The sequence below is a fragment of the Pantherophis guttatus genome, chromosome 3 (genome assembly GCF_059756535.1).
Source record: "Pantherophis guttatus breed Tessera chromosome 3, ASM5975653v1, whole genome shotgun sequence".
Taxonomy (NCBI): Eukaryota; Metazoa; Chordata; class Lepidosauria; order Squamata; family Colubridae; genus Pantherophis; species Pantherophis guttatus.
Genome location: NC_142065.1, coordinates 148,753,311 through 148,770,979, shown reverse-complemented (window position 1 = coordinate 148,770,979; position 17,669 = coordinate 148,753,311). Strand labels below are relative to the sequence as shown.

The window sequence follows — 17,669 nt, the reverse complement described above, 5'->3', positions numbered from 1 at the left end:
ATTGTGTTACAGTGATTTGCGTCACGTTGATTGGGTGAAATCATTCCTGAATATTTGGACAGAGCTTCAAGCATACATAAAAGAATATCACACTACTGGGCTCATTTGGAGTAAAACTGTAAGTGCTCTATTCCTTACCTTCCACTGTGAAAAAAGATAATTAATACATTAGTGTACAGTAGGGTTCCCAGCTTAGTGTTGGAGAGGGTTAAAATTATTCTTGAACTAAGAAAGAAAAAAACCAAAAATATCATTTTGGTTCCCAGCAATGGTATATTTCCAGGACAAAGAACTTTATGAAATAAATGAGTTAGGAGAAGATTTTAAATGTTCCATCTCTTAGCATCTTTGATTCCATAATTGACAGTTTCCAAGAAAATTAGGAAAATTATATACAGGTAGTCTTCAGGTTGTGATGGGAGTGGGACCAGGAATTCTGATGCTAAGTCACAGTTGTAAAATGGAACTTCATGTGACCACACCACTTAGCGAAGGCAATTACATCATTTAAACAAAGACCATGCATGTTGTTAAGCGAGGACCTCAGGGACTTTGGAGTCCTAGTGGACAATCAATTAAATATGAGCCAGCAGTGCGTGGCAGCAACCAAAAAAGCCAATATAATCCTAAATTGCATTAACAGAGGGATTGAATCAAGATCACATGAGGTACCAGTACCACTCTATAAAGCCATAGTAAGGCCACACCTAGAATACTCCATCCAGTTTTGCTCATCATACTATAAAAAAGACGTGGAAAAAGAGTGCAGAGAAGAGCAGCAAAGATGATTAGGAGCTTGGAGGCTAAAATGTATGAAGAATGGTTGCAAGAACTGAGCATGACTAGTGTAGTGAAGGACCAGGGGTGATAGCTATGTTCTAATATTGAGGGGCTGCCACAGAGAGGAGGTGGTGAACCTATTTTCCAAAGCATCAAAGGCCAGACCAGGAATAATGGATGGAAACTGAACAAGGAGAGATTCATCCTAGAAATAAGGAGAAACTTTACATCAGTGAGAACAATCAACCAATGGAACAGCTTGCCTTCAGAAGTTGTGGGTGCTTCATCATTGGAGGCTTTCAAGAAGAGACTGGGCAGTCACTTGTCAGAAATGTTATAGGGTTTCCTGCTTGAGGAGGAAGTTGGACTAGATGACCTACAAGGTCCCTTCCAACTCTGTAATTCAGTGTTCTGATCACATCTCCTGACTTCCTGCTGGCTTCCCTATTGACTTTGCTCTCCAGCAGGGATCATTAGAAACTGAAGTCATGTCACTGTGACTCACTGTGATGTCATAATTGTGAGCTGGGTGCCAAGCACCCTGATCTCAATCATGTGACTGTGGGGTTGCTGCAATGACCGGAACTCCAAGGAACCATGGTAAGACCCCTTGTTGAGAATTGTTGTAACTTTGAACCCATTGCTGAATGAATGGTTGTAACCCAAGGACTATCTGTATACTTGGACCTACATTTTAAACATTTAATCATACAAAGAACAACATGTACCAGCCACGCTAACAACATTGGTTGATATCCATTTTGTTCATGCATTCTTTTGCAGCTTTACCTAACTTGGTTTTTAAAATTACTTAAATCACCTTTTCTGTGTATTTTAATGCACAGAGTTAAGTTTATGGCTTCTGTAAACTCATAATTCCCCAGGCATGTTACAGGTTCTCAAGAGTTGACCTTGCCTTCATGCAGCAGGTGTTTGCTATTGCTAGCAATTCATTAGATTAAATCTGAGCAGATGTTTTAACAATAAATCTTTATAAACAGCTTATAAAAACTATTTAGCACAAATGTTTACAATGTCTGTCTCCTAGGTTTATGTCAGCTGCCTCCTTGGGGGACAGCTGTTCTCTTTTGTTATTGTCCATTATTTCAAATGGTTAGGCAATGTATGACAATATATAATAATACTTCTGCCAAAATATTTATTGGAGGTTGCTACATATTATTTTCATATTAATTTTCATGGAAACAGTTATGTCAAATGGATGAATATCAGGTTTTAAATGGAAGTTAAAGTAATAATACAATCTTAGTGTTTCATGAATGACAGCAGGAACCAAAAAGCTTGTCCCTGGAATTCACTTGGAACTTGTAAATGGAGAAGAGATGAGATTGTTGGCCGCCTTAATTTTGTTCTTCTCTCACTAAAAATCACATTTAAAAACTGAGGATAGAAGTACAATTTGCAACAATACTGATTAATCACCCTCACACAGTGACTGAGTGGCTATGCTATTAAGCTATAATGAGGCATGTTTGGTTTTGGCTGAGCCATTGCATTTTTAATTACAGCTTCCAGTTTTATCATGTTTCACAGGTGGTTGTTGATATGTAAAGGTAACATTTTTTCAAGCAGAAGTTGTGAGCAATCAGGTATTTGTCAATTTTCATACATAGCACATAGCATAATACCCAATTTCATTGGGTCATTAATACTGAACTGGCAAAGGTGCTATATTGCTTAACATATATTCTAGACAACATGGGAGGCACTCAGATCAAACAATCAATCATAAAAGTCACTAGGTAATTTGTTATGCCTTTTGCAGTAAGGCATGACTTCCTTTGATTGTGGTTTTTGAACAAGACAGAGTGGCTCGATATACATATAACACAAAGCCATAAACTATGCTTAATAAATCTCATGGCTTTGTTCATGTATTGTTTTGTTATTGCTTAGCATAGCCCTTGAGGAGCGTGGTGGCATACGTGGTTAGAACGCTGGGTTGACAAACAGCAGGCCCGCGTTTGAGACTCAAGTGCTACTGTGTGATGGGATGCGCTCCTGTCATTTGCTCCAGCTCCTGCCCATCTTGCAGTTCGAAAGCGTGCAAATGTGAGTAGATAAATAGGTACCACTTCAATGGGCACATGAATAGGGACATGAAAGGAGCCTGCAACCAGGTGTCCCCAAGGCAACAGTGATGTCACTGGATAATCTTTTCAACCTGGAAGCGCCTTGGTGCTTGAATTTGAAGCACAACACTTTTGTTTCTCTTGGAGCTTCCTCTCCTCAGGCTAGAGGTGGAAACTAACAGCAGTTTCCTGCCTTTTTGAGGTAGGAAACATGAAAATGACATTATAAGCTCTAAATAGGCACACCAGAGGTCAAAAATAAAAGAAATCCACCAAATGTTTGAGCTTTTGTGAACTATGTGTACCTTGCCTACCTCTCAGTATTTTTACAAACCTTAACTCTCTCTTGGTTAGATATTTATATGTATTTCTTAAGGATATTAATTCTGCCTGCCTTAAACCAGATTAATTTGTAGTAAACAATAACAGGAAAAGAGTTGAAAGGAACCTTGAAGGTCATGTTTATTCCAGGTTTTCTAAGTTTGTGTTTAATGTACTTGTTCAGGAATATATATCTTATCAACATCTGAAAAATGTTTATGTTTTAACTGAACATCCACTCAACATCAACTAGTTAATAAAATCCTGAAAGAATAAAATTGCATTCTGTCGGTGAAAAGGCGCTAACCCTACAAAGTTTTGTATGCTTCATATAATTACAGAGTCCTATATTGTTCTGTTCATACATATACCCAGACATAAAAAAGAGACTCTGAAGCTCAGAAGATCATATAACAACCTAGTAGAACAGGTGGACTGTGGCCCAGAGACATAGATCTTTTGTCAAGGTGTTTCTTCTGTAAATGTATACTAGTATAAAGCACAAATTTTACACCACCTGTTTTCAAGCATCCTTGCTGCAATGAAAGTCTAGTTACCAGGTGAAATAGCTGATGGGCAAAGGCAATCCTCAATTTACGACCACAATTGAGCCCAAAATTTCTGTTTTAATTGAGGCATTTGTTAAGTGAAATTTGCCCCATTTTACGACCTTTCTTGTCACAGTTGTTAAGTGAATCACTGTAGTTGTTAAGTTAGTGACATGGCTATGAAGTGAATCTGGCTTCCCCATTGACTTTGCTTGACAGAAGGTCACAAAAAGGGATCCCATGACTCTGCGACACTGCATCCGTCATAAATATGAGTCAACTTCTGAGCATTTGATCATAGGATCATGGGGATGCTGCAACGGCTATAAGTGTGAAAAATGGTCACAACTCACTTTTTTCAGTGATGATGTAACTTTGAATAGTCACTAAATGAACTGTTGCAAGTCAAGGACTACCTGTATGGCTGTTATAGAGAAATATCTCCTCTTTTTTTGTCTATTAGCTGAATTGTTCATTTGGTTGTTTTACGTTCACAACATTGGAATAAAATTGCACTTTACAGAAACTCCATCTGTTTACTTTTTAAAAATATAATTAGGGTCCAGTAGCATCAGCAGCATCAAGTTTGCCTGCTCTAGGGAACAAACAAGGCCTCCCTCCACCACCACCACCGCCACCTCCGCCACCTCCGCCACCAGGACCTCCTCCTGCCATCGATACAGAAAATGCAAAAGATGATGCAACTGCATCTCGTTCAGCCTTATTTGCGCAATTGAACCAGGGAGAGACAATTACTAAAGGTATGAAGCCTACCATAACTTAGCATCTCTTCAAACCATTATGCTCTACGTTTTCTCATAAAAGTTAAAAACACTTGCTTTCATGAATGCAAACATCTTTATGCTAAAAATGCTTAACTTGGAAATCTGACACTGCAGACACTTCTGGTGAAGTAATGGTGAGCTGAACATCCCTGAAGCAGTGGGGACTGCATTTATGATGGAGATTGGCAGCCAGATGCTGGATCATGGCCGGCGAAACCTTCCGGAGAAAGTTGAGATTATGAGATTGCCCATATGTACTCCAGACAGCTCCTTCTTGTGAGTAGGCTGCAGGAACCCAAGTTTTAACGGTTGGCTTCAGTGAGCAGCTGGGAGTCAAGGGATTCCATCTAAGCTCACAGTCTAATGTAGCCTGTGTGGACACAAAGCTCAACCAAACCTCATTTCTTAATCACTGTTTGGGTTTGTTTGTTTTTACTGCTTGGCAAATATTAAGAATGTTTGGAATAGCAAGTTTTTATTGCATCCATTGAGTGAGTCTCCTCCTTATTAAAAGAAGTTTTAAGTTTGAGTTTAAGAAAAAATATTTTTTGGAATAAACAGCAAAAAAGGTGCTTGGAGTATTGATTTTGGAAAGTTACAAACAGACTAAGGGTCCAGATGGATTTGGAAAGGACTTTGAAATTGATTATAAGAATCCTTCCCATGGGAAAATACTTTTTGTTTTGAATTATTTTTAGAAAAAAATGATAGGATGGGATTTGAAGTTGGACACCAGTAGGAATAGAAGGAACTGATGATTACAGGTAAAAGAGAAGAACCATTAAATTTGACTTAATATAGAATGGAATAATTTTTTTAAAACATTTGACATATTCTTGAACAATGGACCCAGAAGTTAATTTTAATGGTGTCTGCCATTACAGTTAGTCCTCAATTTACAGCCACAATTAAGCCTGGAGTGATGATTGTACATTGCAGTGCTCATTAAGCAAGGCACACATGTGATTGCCTCATTTAACAACCACAATTCCTGCTCTCTGTGTAATGTTCATTAAGCAAATGTGTTGGTTGTTCTGTGGAACACAGGTTGCTAGTGGAGAACAGAGTGCCAAAATCAACATTCTAATAACCCCTTTTGCTGTTTATTTCAAAAGAAAAATAAAATAAAATTCAAACTTGTTGAATAAAACATACCTAATAGCTGAAAAGCAGTTAACAAGCAATTTCTGAAAGTGATTAGAAAAGAAAGTATGTGAACCTAGTACCCTTAAAGGCACCGCCACTCCCTTGTCTCTCAGAGTTTAAGCCTGCTGGAGACTGCTGTCTTGCAATCTTCTCATGAGGAGCAAGTGTTTGGAGCACTTGTGGGCAATCTCAAATCCTTTCCTTGTCCAGAGAGGAATTACAATTAGCCAATCTGGTTAAAGAACTCACTGGTTCTTTATTCTACTGGATCTTTATTCTCTACTTTTAGTTGATCTTTATTCTCTTCTTTTAGTTGAGCCTTCTTCAGTTGACCATTTTTTCCTTAGAAGTCCACATTCATGTTTTATTTCTGGTGCATAATGCAGGCCCATTTTTGAATCTGTTGTCCTATTTTAATTACTAAAACCACATTCATGGTTGTATGGACATGGGTCCAGCTATACATCATCTACTACCTATACTAGGGATTTACTGAAATATAAATACCCACATTTGTAATGGAGAACACTCCGATCAATAAGGGCATTAATTGACCCAGAGTTGATTAAAATATAGACAGCTATATAATTTCAACAAACAAATAAATAAATATGGCAATGATCTGGAGGACACTCAGGTTAATAAGAGCACCGAAAATAAATACCTTCGGTTAGGACAAAGAAGCTATGATCCTCCCATTGTTAGTGTTAGCAACTTCCAACAGCTTTTGGCAATGAAAGGTGATGGGAGATGCCAACATCTGGAGAGCTGATCTCATGATTCTGATTTAGATAACATTTAAAGGCTGAGAGTACCTCTTGGAATATGAATTATCCCAGGAGACTTAAGGTTACTCCTTACTTTCTGAGAAACCTTAAGCTCTACCATATTTTTAAATTTGACAATTAAATTGAATGTTCTACAAATAGATGTATTCAAATATATGTCAATTTACCAAATACAGTACATGAATAATACTTTGAGTATCATATATTAATAAAGCAAAGCTTATAAGTTTTAAAAAAAACTTTTTAAAATTTCTACTATTGCTTGTGATTTTTATAGGGCTTAAACATGTCTCTGATGCCCAGAAGACCCATAAAAATCCCAGTCTGCGTGCTCAAGGAGTACCAATGCAATCTCCTACCAAAACCTATGCTGCTGAGTCTCCCAAAATACCTCCTCAAAAGAGTTACTCTCCTGTGTTAGAACTTGAAGGCAAGAAATGGAGAGTGGTAAGTTCAACTCACTTGTAGGTAACCTGGAAATTATCTTACAGTTGATTGTAAGTGACTTTTCCATTGAACTGTTATCTAAGAATTGTGTGCTTGAATTTTTTTGTAATAGGATTAATAGTTTTACTTCCTAAGAATTTTAAATAACCAACTGAAACATATATTGGATCCAGCAGGTAGCAACAGCTAGCTAGCCTTTCTGGGCTGAGAAGCTAAGCAGAGCTGGGACTGATTAATACCTGGATGAGCAATCACCAAGAAGTAGCAGGGCTGTAATTTAGATTGGAAATCATAGAATAACTATATCATATAGTAACTCTACTTTACATTTAGTGTGAGACTTTGGTTAAATTGTTACCAGGTAAGAAATAAGACATTTCCATATTTACAGAGATTGCATTCTGGCTGAATGAAGAATGAAAATGATTCCTTATGCATTTGCTAATAAAGGAAAAATAATGAATAGTTACAACTCATTCTATTCTTCCTTATCAATCTTATAATAATAACAACATTATAGTCATGCCTAGAGATCCTAGTCTCTTTCCTGATGAAGGCTGAGACCTTCATCAGCTTCCCTTAGGATAAGCCTACAGGATCAATCTCATCCGGTGGGAGAGACAGCCCTGTAAAATACCGGTACTCAGTCTTTTTGGCTTTTATGGGTTGCCAAAACGCTGGTATGATGCCGTATTTCTCAACTACTATAATTTCCACATTCTTTTGAAGAGCAGGATCCTATTTCTTATCCTAAGAAATTGACAGAAAGGAGAACAAAAAGAATGATGCTGGATTTATAAAGTTCAGCCCAGAATTCAATATTTGCTCATATCATAAGGAAAAAGGTGGTGGCATTAACTTATTGTTGACTAAATTTCATTTCCAATATAAGTTGCTTCTTTACCTAAGACCAGATGTTCAAGATTGAACGCTCTCTAAAAAAATGACAAACCATTTTGTGGCTAGACAGTATAATTTAGTTATTTTGCTCTCAAGGACTGCTAAGGGTTAGGGTTGGTTACTGGCCCCGTATTTGAAAGTGAGAACAACCATAGGATGGAAACATGTTGAAATTTTGCTGCCAAATTTTAGCTGTTTGTCCTGGGAGTATATTCTAGGATCTGTAATATGCATGTTACAGGGAGCATATTCAGCAAATAAGTAATTGGTTCCTCCTTCTGTGCTTTATTTTACATACAAATATTTAACGTACTGTATTGATTTCCATTTTGAACCATATTTCTTTTTAAATACATGTTATGTATTGCTGTTGATATATTTTTTCATTTCACCTCTTTATATGTACAGTAACTCAAGGCTAATATAAGATCAATTAAACTTTTTGTTTCAAAAAATGCAGGAGTACCAGGAGAACAAGAATGACCTATTAATTTCAGACACTGAGCTCAAGCAAGTAGCTTATATTTTCAAGTGCAATAAATCTACAATACAGATAAAAGGAAAAGTTAATTCCATTACTATTGGTAAGTTCACTTCTAGAACAAGACTAAAGCTGAAATGCACATTTATCTTGAGCAAGTCTTATGGTGCATAGCAGAACTTAATTTCAAATAAACATGTCTAGGAATGCACTGTCTATTACAAGTTTTCTGGGCAAGCATTCGTTTATTCTTCCAAATAAGCATCATGTAACACAACTCAATTCTGCAAGGGTTTATACCTTAGCTGAATATTTTAAGATAGTTTTGTTGACGTCTGTAGAAATAACCATATAACTAAAGTTATTCATAGGTATTTGCAAGAAGTGGCCAAAAAAATGCCTTCTCATATGAAAAACAATATAACTGTATAAACTATACAATCCTTTTCTTTTTTTCCAGACAACTGTAAAAAGTTTGGCCTTGTATTTGACAATGTTGTTGGTATTGTTGAAGTAATAAATTCCAAGGATATTCAGATACAGGTAAACCCATCTTGATATAACACTAGTATGGAAAAACAAATCCAAAATAGAAAAAAGTACTATTCAGTTGTAAGATGATCCATCTCCCCATCTTTATGAAATTAGTATTTTGAGTGGCAGAGCTAAATTAAGGAAACTGGATAGAGGGAAAGAGTCCCCCACATTACCTAAGCTTGGACTGACACAATCATTGCCTTAAGTATTAGAAATGTTGCTTTTACTGTAGTTATTTCTATCCCTTAATTCAAATAATTTTTTTCATGCTGAAGAATGTCCTTTTTTTCTCTTCTGTGGCAGGTTAAGATAATTACACAAAGGCCAGTGTGAGCCTCAGAGGTAGGGCATAGCCTCTTGGGGAGATAAAGATTTATTTAGTTTCGATTTTTGACTTTATCGTCTTAGGTACTTGGGAAAGTGCCAACCATTTCAGTGAACAAAACTGAAGGCTGCCATATATACCTCAGTGAGGAATCATTAGATTGTGAGATTGTAAGTGCTAAGTCATCTGAAATGAACATCCTGATACCATTGAATGGCGACTATGTAAGTACTACATTTTACAAAACACAGAAGCATACACTGAACCCTTTAATGTATCACTGATACTTATTTTGTCTTGAAAAAGCTTTTTGGGACAGCAAGTATAGTCCTCAGAAATTTAGTTTGTATGACCATGATAGAGTTGTTTGTAGAAAATAGAGCCGCTTGTGTCACATAGGACTCTGGCCAGTTTTACCTTCAAAACATTCTTGTTGTTGTTATTTAGACCTTTTTTTATCCAGTTTTATTATTTTTATAAACAACTCAAAGTGGCAAACATACCTAATACTTCTTCCTCCTCCTATTTCCCCACAACAACCTTGTGTGATGAGTTGGGCCGAGAGAGAGTCATCCAGCCGGCTTTCATGCCTAAGGCAGAACTCAGTCTTCTGGTTTCTAGGCTGGTTCCTTCACGACAAGACCAAACTCTCTTTACTAGTCAAAATTTGCTTGCTAGTTTACTGTATATGTTTTAATGTTTTATATTTATGAGGAATATTTTATTATTTTTATACTGCTATATATACCATGGACGTTTTCAGTGCAGCAGTCATGAGTCAAAATGAAATTGGCAACATGCATATTTGATAAATCAGTAAAATGAAGCATTTCCCTAAAAGTCTTTAATATGGGATTTAACTCTTCTAATCCTGTTAAACTTACATGATAGAGTGATTTATACAATATGCTTAACTGTTAACATATACATATGAGAAAGCAGTTAACATATACAAACTTGTTGGCTAAATGGTTAGGTCAAGGAGTGTAGAAAAATTATCTCCACATGATCTTGGATTTGTTGGGGGACAAAATAACTGATCCAGTCAGTGCTGCTTACTAAACAACGATTGGATGGCAATGGCTAATTCACTCCTCAGCCTTGTAGACACTGAGGTCCAGAAAGTCCAATGCCTCTTATTGTACTTATTTTGGTTTTCATCCTTGTATATTCACAAGGGAGGGGTGGGAAAGAGACATAAATTGGGGTGGATGGGTATTGATTATACTATGGTAGAATTATTATTTTTTTGTTATTTTTCACTCTTCTAAAAGTGGAAAACTGCTTAGCTTCCCTGATTGTTTTGCAACTGCTGGAAGATCCTAACAGGGCTTCTAAAGAACTGAATAGGAGATGTACAATTATATCTTGATGGTTATTTACCTTTTCCAACATCAATGTGCATTAGTTGCTAGGAAGCAATATTAGAGGTGGGTTGTTGCCCTCTAGTGAACGTCTTGAATCCATCAGGTTGGGTGCTGTGCGGTATAGTTTTTTTCCCCATATGTTCTTGATGTGAAATTAGATGACTTAGACTTAGAATAACTTTATTGTCACTTTGAATGTACACCAATCGGCATATATTAAAATGAAATTTCATTGCATAAAGCTCTCAAAGGGGCACCACCTCCAATATACACTACGTAAACATGATGAAAGAAAGAAAGAAAAAACTACAAAAGTAAGCATATATCCACATATATTATGACACAGAGAAACAACACAGTATAGTTCGTATGTATACATGTACACGGCAAGAAAAACGAGATAAAGCATTACATGCACATGCTGGGTACATATGAGTGACCCACTTTTTTTTTTCAACTGCTGTGTTGAGCAATATGCATAGAACTTATCTTAGCAACCTTTTTTTAAAAAAATCAATGTACCCTGTTTTATGCATTTGCACATTCAAACAACAGATGTTGTTTATGATAGCACTGTGCAGAAATGTATATCCACAACAAAGTATACATGCATTTCCCAAATTAGCCTTCACATCTCAGAGAACTGTAGGGGATGAAAACATCTGCAGAAATGTTAGAACATTGCATAAAGTAGATGACAAAAGACAAGGAAATGATAAACTGAGCAGTTCTGGGCCAGGGTGGTCAATCTCATTCATACGCAGTAGCATATGGAAGTGAAATTTTTACAAAATCAAGAGGTAACAATTAGAAACACAAAAAGTATAAAGAACTTACACACTTAATGAGCCAGTATCTTTGGAGATAATGTATTTAACAATATATTCTGTATGGTACACCACATGATTGATCATAGCATAGTGAAGTAATCACCTTAATTTTAAATGCATGTTGGGGCAGCTCTCTGTTGGAAGTCCCATGTTGTGGAACAGCTTATTTCTGGAAACAAGACCATCTCTCTCCCCTTTAATATGCTAGAAATTATTAAAAAACCAAAAGGATTGTTCTAAAGAGCTTATGGGAACTGAGGAGTTGAGAAGTCAATAGGGAAGCCAAATTCACTGAACAACCAGGTTACTAACAACTGCAGTGATTCATTTAATAACTGTGGCAAGGAAGGTCGTAAAATGGGGCAAAACTCCCTTAACAACTATCTTGCTTAGCAACAGAGATTTTGGGCTCAATTGTGGTTGTATGTCGAGGACTACCTGTACTCTGTCTATGGTATTTATACAGTATCTGTAATGATATGGTTGCTTGATAATACAGATATTTCTGAGCTCTGAAAGCTAATCAAAGTGGTATTGTTATCATAACCAACACTTGTTTAGCCAACTGATATAGTCCATCTTGTCTCCCTACAGAAAGAATTTCCTGTCCCTGAACAGTTTAAGACATCATGGGATGGATCAAAATTGGTTACTGACCCTACAGAAATTATGGGTTAGTTTCCATAGGCCATACAGAAACTGCTGACCATGATCTCTAAAGAAGTTCTGCCAGAAGAAGATAGCAGCACGAAGAACAAAAAAGTAGCACTAATTTGCACCATGGGGGGCATCTGGGGCAAATGATGATTCATGCATGATGATATTAACATGCAAATACTACAAATTATCTGCTTGTGTCAGAAGGTAGGATGCAAGTATATTATTGAAGCATTTGCATTATGTCACTATGCGTGTGATTTCTTGACATTACTGCAGTTTGGTGTTGACGCCAATAGTTTACATTGCAGTTAATAGATTTTAAAGACACTATTCTATGGTCTAAAATCAGTTGCTTTACATATAGTATTTTTTCCGCGCTGAAGTAATTATTGGAGGATATATATATATATATAATGAAATGCATAATTATATTTCAAGAAAACATGACATTCTGCCATGATTGCACATGCTTGGAAATCATTCTGTTCAATCTCTGTATACTTTTTGTAAGTAACCACGACATTTTCTAAAATATCTACAATTTGCCTTTATTTGCAGATAATATACTCACAGTATCATATGAATGCATAAAGAAGTTAAAGTTTAGCCAGTGGCTATTTCATACAGTAAGCCTGATATCATTTGTAGTATGTCAGTATATTCCTTTTTTTTAATGATTGGTGGACAAAAAGACCAATAACAATAAATAATAATACGTTAAGATATTTTACTTCATGGAATTGAGATCATGTACTATAGCTGGACCTCAAGAAATCCGTAGTTTTTAATGCTTTTAAAAGTACCAACTCTGTGGAAAATATTTGCTAATGGAAAAGAAAGCCAGATGTTTTAATTATATTTCAATTATATGCTTCCATCTTCTATTTTTAGCACTCAGGAGGCTGACAAGTGGAGCATCTGTAAGGGCTCTATCACCTGCAGAACTATGGAGTAGTTCACACTGATCAATACTTTTTTAAAAAATGCCCAAACTAGTGACACCAAATGTTCCAAGTTCTCTGTTCTTGGCTATTTATTATTATGGCTGGTCACACAGTCGATCAGTTGTTTAGATTAGGTTTGAAATTTTTATACACCTCGGAGTCCTTCCCAAGGACCCTGGATAAGCAGATGTTGAATGATGTTAGAGGTATCATCACAGGAGATAAGTTGTTCCAAGTAAAGCTGCCTTTTTGCAATTGACTGATGGTGATTTTTGTCAATGCTGTTGGTGTTCAAGTGGTGATCCAGATGTTTTGGGATTGCACCCAAGGCACCTATTACTATTGGTACTATTTTTGCTTTCTTTTGCCAGTAGTTTCACTTATTATTTGTAACTGCTTAAAAAGCTATTGACCTGTTTGCTGAGTGTTTTTGATCACTTATATTTCGGCTTACTTTGGAGTCCCTTTTCCAGAAACTGTTAGGCTGTTCTTTCAAAATTTTAAGATTGTTATTCCAAAATGTAATGTTAATCTTTCCTATATTTCATGTGACTATCTCCTGCCACTAGACTTTTCAATGAATAGTAGCAAATATATAATATAACCTAACTGTGAAAGTGAGGGATTCTGCAATAAATAAATAAATATAAATTCAAATTCAGCAGCTTCTAGGTTTTTTAAAAAAAGTATTAAAGATTTAATTTTGTTCAAAGTAGGTGGAGTTGTAGATCTGTTTTTATTTCTATTTGTAAAAACTGCATGCAAATTTTTGAACTTCTCCAGAACTTCTCAACTCAAATTGTATTTTTAGGGATATAAGCTTGATTTCTAAAATCCACATTGTTAATTTTTAACACTGATGTGACATGTAGTATCTGTATGATTTCTGTGCACAGTACTTATGGTAACTCTGCTATGTATCATTGGTTACTAAATAGCAAATTTTTGCAAATAGCAAAATAGTAATAGGCTTACAAAACTACAGCAGGACATATATTGTAACTATTGCAACTAACACTTTTTAATTGCAATATCTATTTAGTGTTACAGTAAATAAAATTTTGGTATTTGTTTAATCAGTATGTATAATGTTGTGAATTTAGTACATGCCACTTTCATCTGGCATGAATAAAGATAAAATTGCAATTTCTTTAACTGTAGAACATAAGTTTATTACACTATGTTAAGCCAATAATTTAACAACATATAGGCAAACACTGCCTTCCTCACATTAATATGCAGGAAAGACCACATACAGCACTCAAGCAGGAATGTACACATTTAATTTTCCCTCCATGTTTAGTTCTGTTATGCTTTCATGTTTTGTAAAAAATATTTCTAGAATATGGGTATCAGAATAAAATGTGAAAAAAATCATTCTGCACTGAACAATATGGATCATAGAAAAGTTTATTTTACTTTATTGTCATTTACTCTTACAACGAAATTAAATGCCATCTTCAGTGTTCATCGTATATAACTATAAAAATAAAACAAAAACACACCTCCTTCACATTCTATACAATTGAATTGAAAACCCCCAATACTACATTAATATTGCGCTCTAAGTAGAATTCAATATATTTACTGCTCTGGGATAGAAGCTGTTTTTCAGCCTATTTGTCCGTGTTTTTATTGTCCTGTACTGTCTGCCAGATTGTAATAGTTCAAAAAAAGGGTATCCAGGATGAGATGGATCTCTAAGAATGTTTTGAAGTTTCTTAAGGCAAAAGGAGCTATAAAGCTCTTTCAAGGAGAGAGGGCAACCAATGATCCTTTGGGCAATGATGTTAACCCTCTGGAGCACTGTCCTATCTGCCACTGTGCAATTAGCAAACCATACACAAGTGCAGTAAGTTAAAATACTCTCTATAGTGCAGTGGTAGAAGGTCGCAATTTTTCATTCAGTTGTTGTTTCCTGAGAAGTCTCGGGTAGTATAATCTCTGCTGGGCCCTTTCGACCAGTGGTGCAATGTGAGCGCCCCAGGTCAGGTCCTTTTATGATAACACCCAAAAAACTACCCACTTGCTCCACTTGGTCTCCATTGATAACCAAGGGCTGGATGTCTGATCTATTTCTTCTGTAGTCCACTATAAGCTCCTTGGTCTTATTGGTGTTAAGGATCAAGTTATTGTCTCATCACCACACAAAGCTATCTTAAGTGGCAAATAGTTTGATGTGCTATTCTAAAAACATTTTAAAGATTTTTTAGTCCACTATGTTCAGCTTCCCTCTCTAGTCCTGCTACATCATGGTCTTTCAGCTGCCCAGCTGAAGCAAGCAAATACTGTATTGGGCATCAGTGATATAAGAAGATTCTAGAGGTGGATGATGACTTTAGTGATAATGGCAAAAGCATTTCTTACTTCATGAAAGAAAGTACAGTAAATCACTCCTGTATTTTACCAGGAAAACCATAATAGATAATATACAGCTAGTTCTCAACCTACAACCATTTGTTCAGCAACCATTTGAAGTTATGACAGCACTGAATAAATGGTCACAACCAGTCTTCAGAGTTTTGGCTCTCTCAGCACCCTCTCAGTCATGTGATTACAATCTGGACAATTGGCAACCAGTTTGCACTTATAACCAGTTGCAGTGTCCTGTGATCACCATTTGCAACCTCTCCAGTTGGAAAGGAAGCTTGTAAATTGCTGGACTAAGTCTCTCCCCCCTCATATGCACACCTTCCCAGCCACTCTGTGCTCATACCATGCTGGCCAATCACATACACATCTCTGCACATCTACAGTGCAGATCACACCACACTACCATTATTGAATGTCTTTGACTCACATCACACCATTGTCGATCCTTCTTGCCTATGTCTGTTGTGCTCCCAACCCAACCTGCACTTCTGCAACACCCTCATTTACCCACCCACCCCGCTCCCTCTTCCACTCAGCAGCAGCCGCTTACCTACCTGCAGGCTGGGTACTTGCAACTTATTGCCAGCTTCCCCACATAATTAATAAATAAATAAATAAATAAATAAATAAATAAATAAATAAATAAATAAATAATTTTATTTCTATACCGCCCTTCTCCCGAAGGACTCAGGGCGGTGTACAGCCTATTAAAAGCACAAAGACAGACATCAGTTAAAAATAATTAAAATTATTAAATCATTTCGGCTCAGATTTAAAACCCCAAAAATTTAAAACACCCAGTTTAAAAATCATTACATTGAAAGCCCAGCCTGGCGGAACAGGAGAGTCTTGAGGGCACAGCGAAATACACGGAGGTTGGAGATCTTAGCATTTCCGGGGGCAGTTCATTCCACAGGGCAGGGGCTCCCACAAAGAAGGCCCTTCCCCTGGGTGTCACCAGCCGACATAACTTGGCTGATGGCACTCTGAGGAGACCCTCTCTGTGGGACCGAACTGGCCAGTGGGAGGCTATTGGTGGCAGAAGTCGGTCTCGAAGGTACCGGGTCCTATGCCATGGAGCGCTTTAAAGGTGGTAACCAACACCTTGAATCGCACCCGGAAGACCACTGGGAGCCAGTGCAGTTCACGCAGGAGGGGTCTGGACCAGCTGGAGCCTCCGAGTGCTCTTCAAGGGCAGCCCCATGTAGAGAGCATTACAATAGTCCAGCCAGGAGGTGACAAGGGCGTGAGTGACCGTGTGCAAGGCATCCCGATCCAGAAAGGGCTGCAACTGGCGAATCAGGCGAACCTGATAAAAAGCCCCCCTGGCCACAACCGTCATATGCTCTTCTAAAGACAGCCGTGTGTCCAGGAGGACACCCAGATTGCGAGCCCTCTCTGTGGGGGGCAGAGATTCACCCCCCAATAGTCAGTAATGGCAGCAGCTGACTATATCGGGACGCCGGAAGCCACAGCCACTCGGTCTTGGAAGGGTTGAGTCTGAGCCTATTTCTCCCCATCCAGACCCGCACAGCCTCCAGGCAGCGAGACATCACATCAAGGGCATCGTTGGGGTGGAGATGTACTTGGTTGTGGGATGCTGGCAGAAAGTTGCCTTGCCTAACCACTGTGAAATTCAGTTAATGCTGACAACCATGGTTGTTGGGATTGCCAATGCTAAATGATGCGGTTGCATTTTATGATCTCATTGCTTAGTGATGGAAATTCCAGTCTCAATTGCCGTCACAACTCGTGGACTACCTATAAAGTGATGGATGATATAATGCTGATGATCGGCTAAAGTTGGAAGTACTGATGTTGCTATGCAAGAAAAAAAATTGAAAACCAAAAAGGTACACTTTCTATGAGAATATGGGAGAGTGCAACACAATGAAAGATGAAATGAGTCTCCTACATTTTTGACAACTTCGGCAACAGGGAATCGGAAGATACTGGAATTGGCCATTGTTAGCAGATCATACTATGTACTTATTCAGGACACAAGAAATAAGGAATAGCATTATTTTTATTATCAGGAAGGATACAGCATACAGCAAGACAATTCTTAAGTACAACACAATCGGTGACCAATTAATATCAATTAGAGGTCAGGAACAGACAAAGAAAAAACAATATCTACATTTTTGGTTGACTGGAAAATCTTTATAAATGTTTACATAAAACGAGGAAAATGTACTTAGGATTTTTGGTTTCGATGATTAGAAAAAAATCTGAATAATGGAAAAAGGGTGAATTTTTAATAATAATAAACAATAAATTTTTAATTGTACTTGGATTTGCTGCAAAGGAAATCTGAAGCTTCCTTTTTTTTCTTTAGGTACTT

At 37.1% G+C, this 17,669-nt stretch overlaps 1 protein-coding gene across 1 annotated transcript in view; it reads left to right on the top strand.

Annotated features, from left to right (window-relative positions):
- Positions 1-14,102, top strand: part of CAP2 (cyclase associated actin cytoskeleton regulatory protein 2) — a 38,447-nt gene extending 24,345 nt beyond the window's left edge. The window contains exons 7-13 of the mRNA XM_034429191.3: positions 13-118; positions 4,302-4,503; positions 6,739-6,908; positions 8,269-8,392; positions 8,750-8,832; positions 9,235-9,375; positions 11,943-14,102. Of these exons, the coding sequence (XP_034285082.2) occupies positions 13-118; positions 4,302-4,503; positions 6,739-6,908; positions 8,269-8,392; positions 8,750-8,832; positions 9,235-9,375; positions 11,943-12,026 (910 nt within the window). The 3' untranslated portion in view covers positions 12,027-14,102. The remainder of the gene's footprint in view (positions 1-12; positions 119-4,301; positions 4,504-6,738; positions 6,909-8,268; positions 8,393-8,749; positions 8,833-9,234; positions 9,376-11,942) is intronic.
- Positions 14,103-17,669: the final 3,567 nt, after the last annotated feature.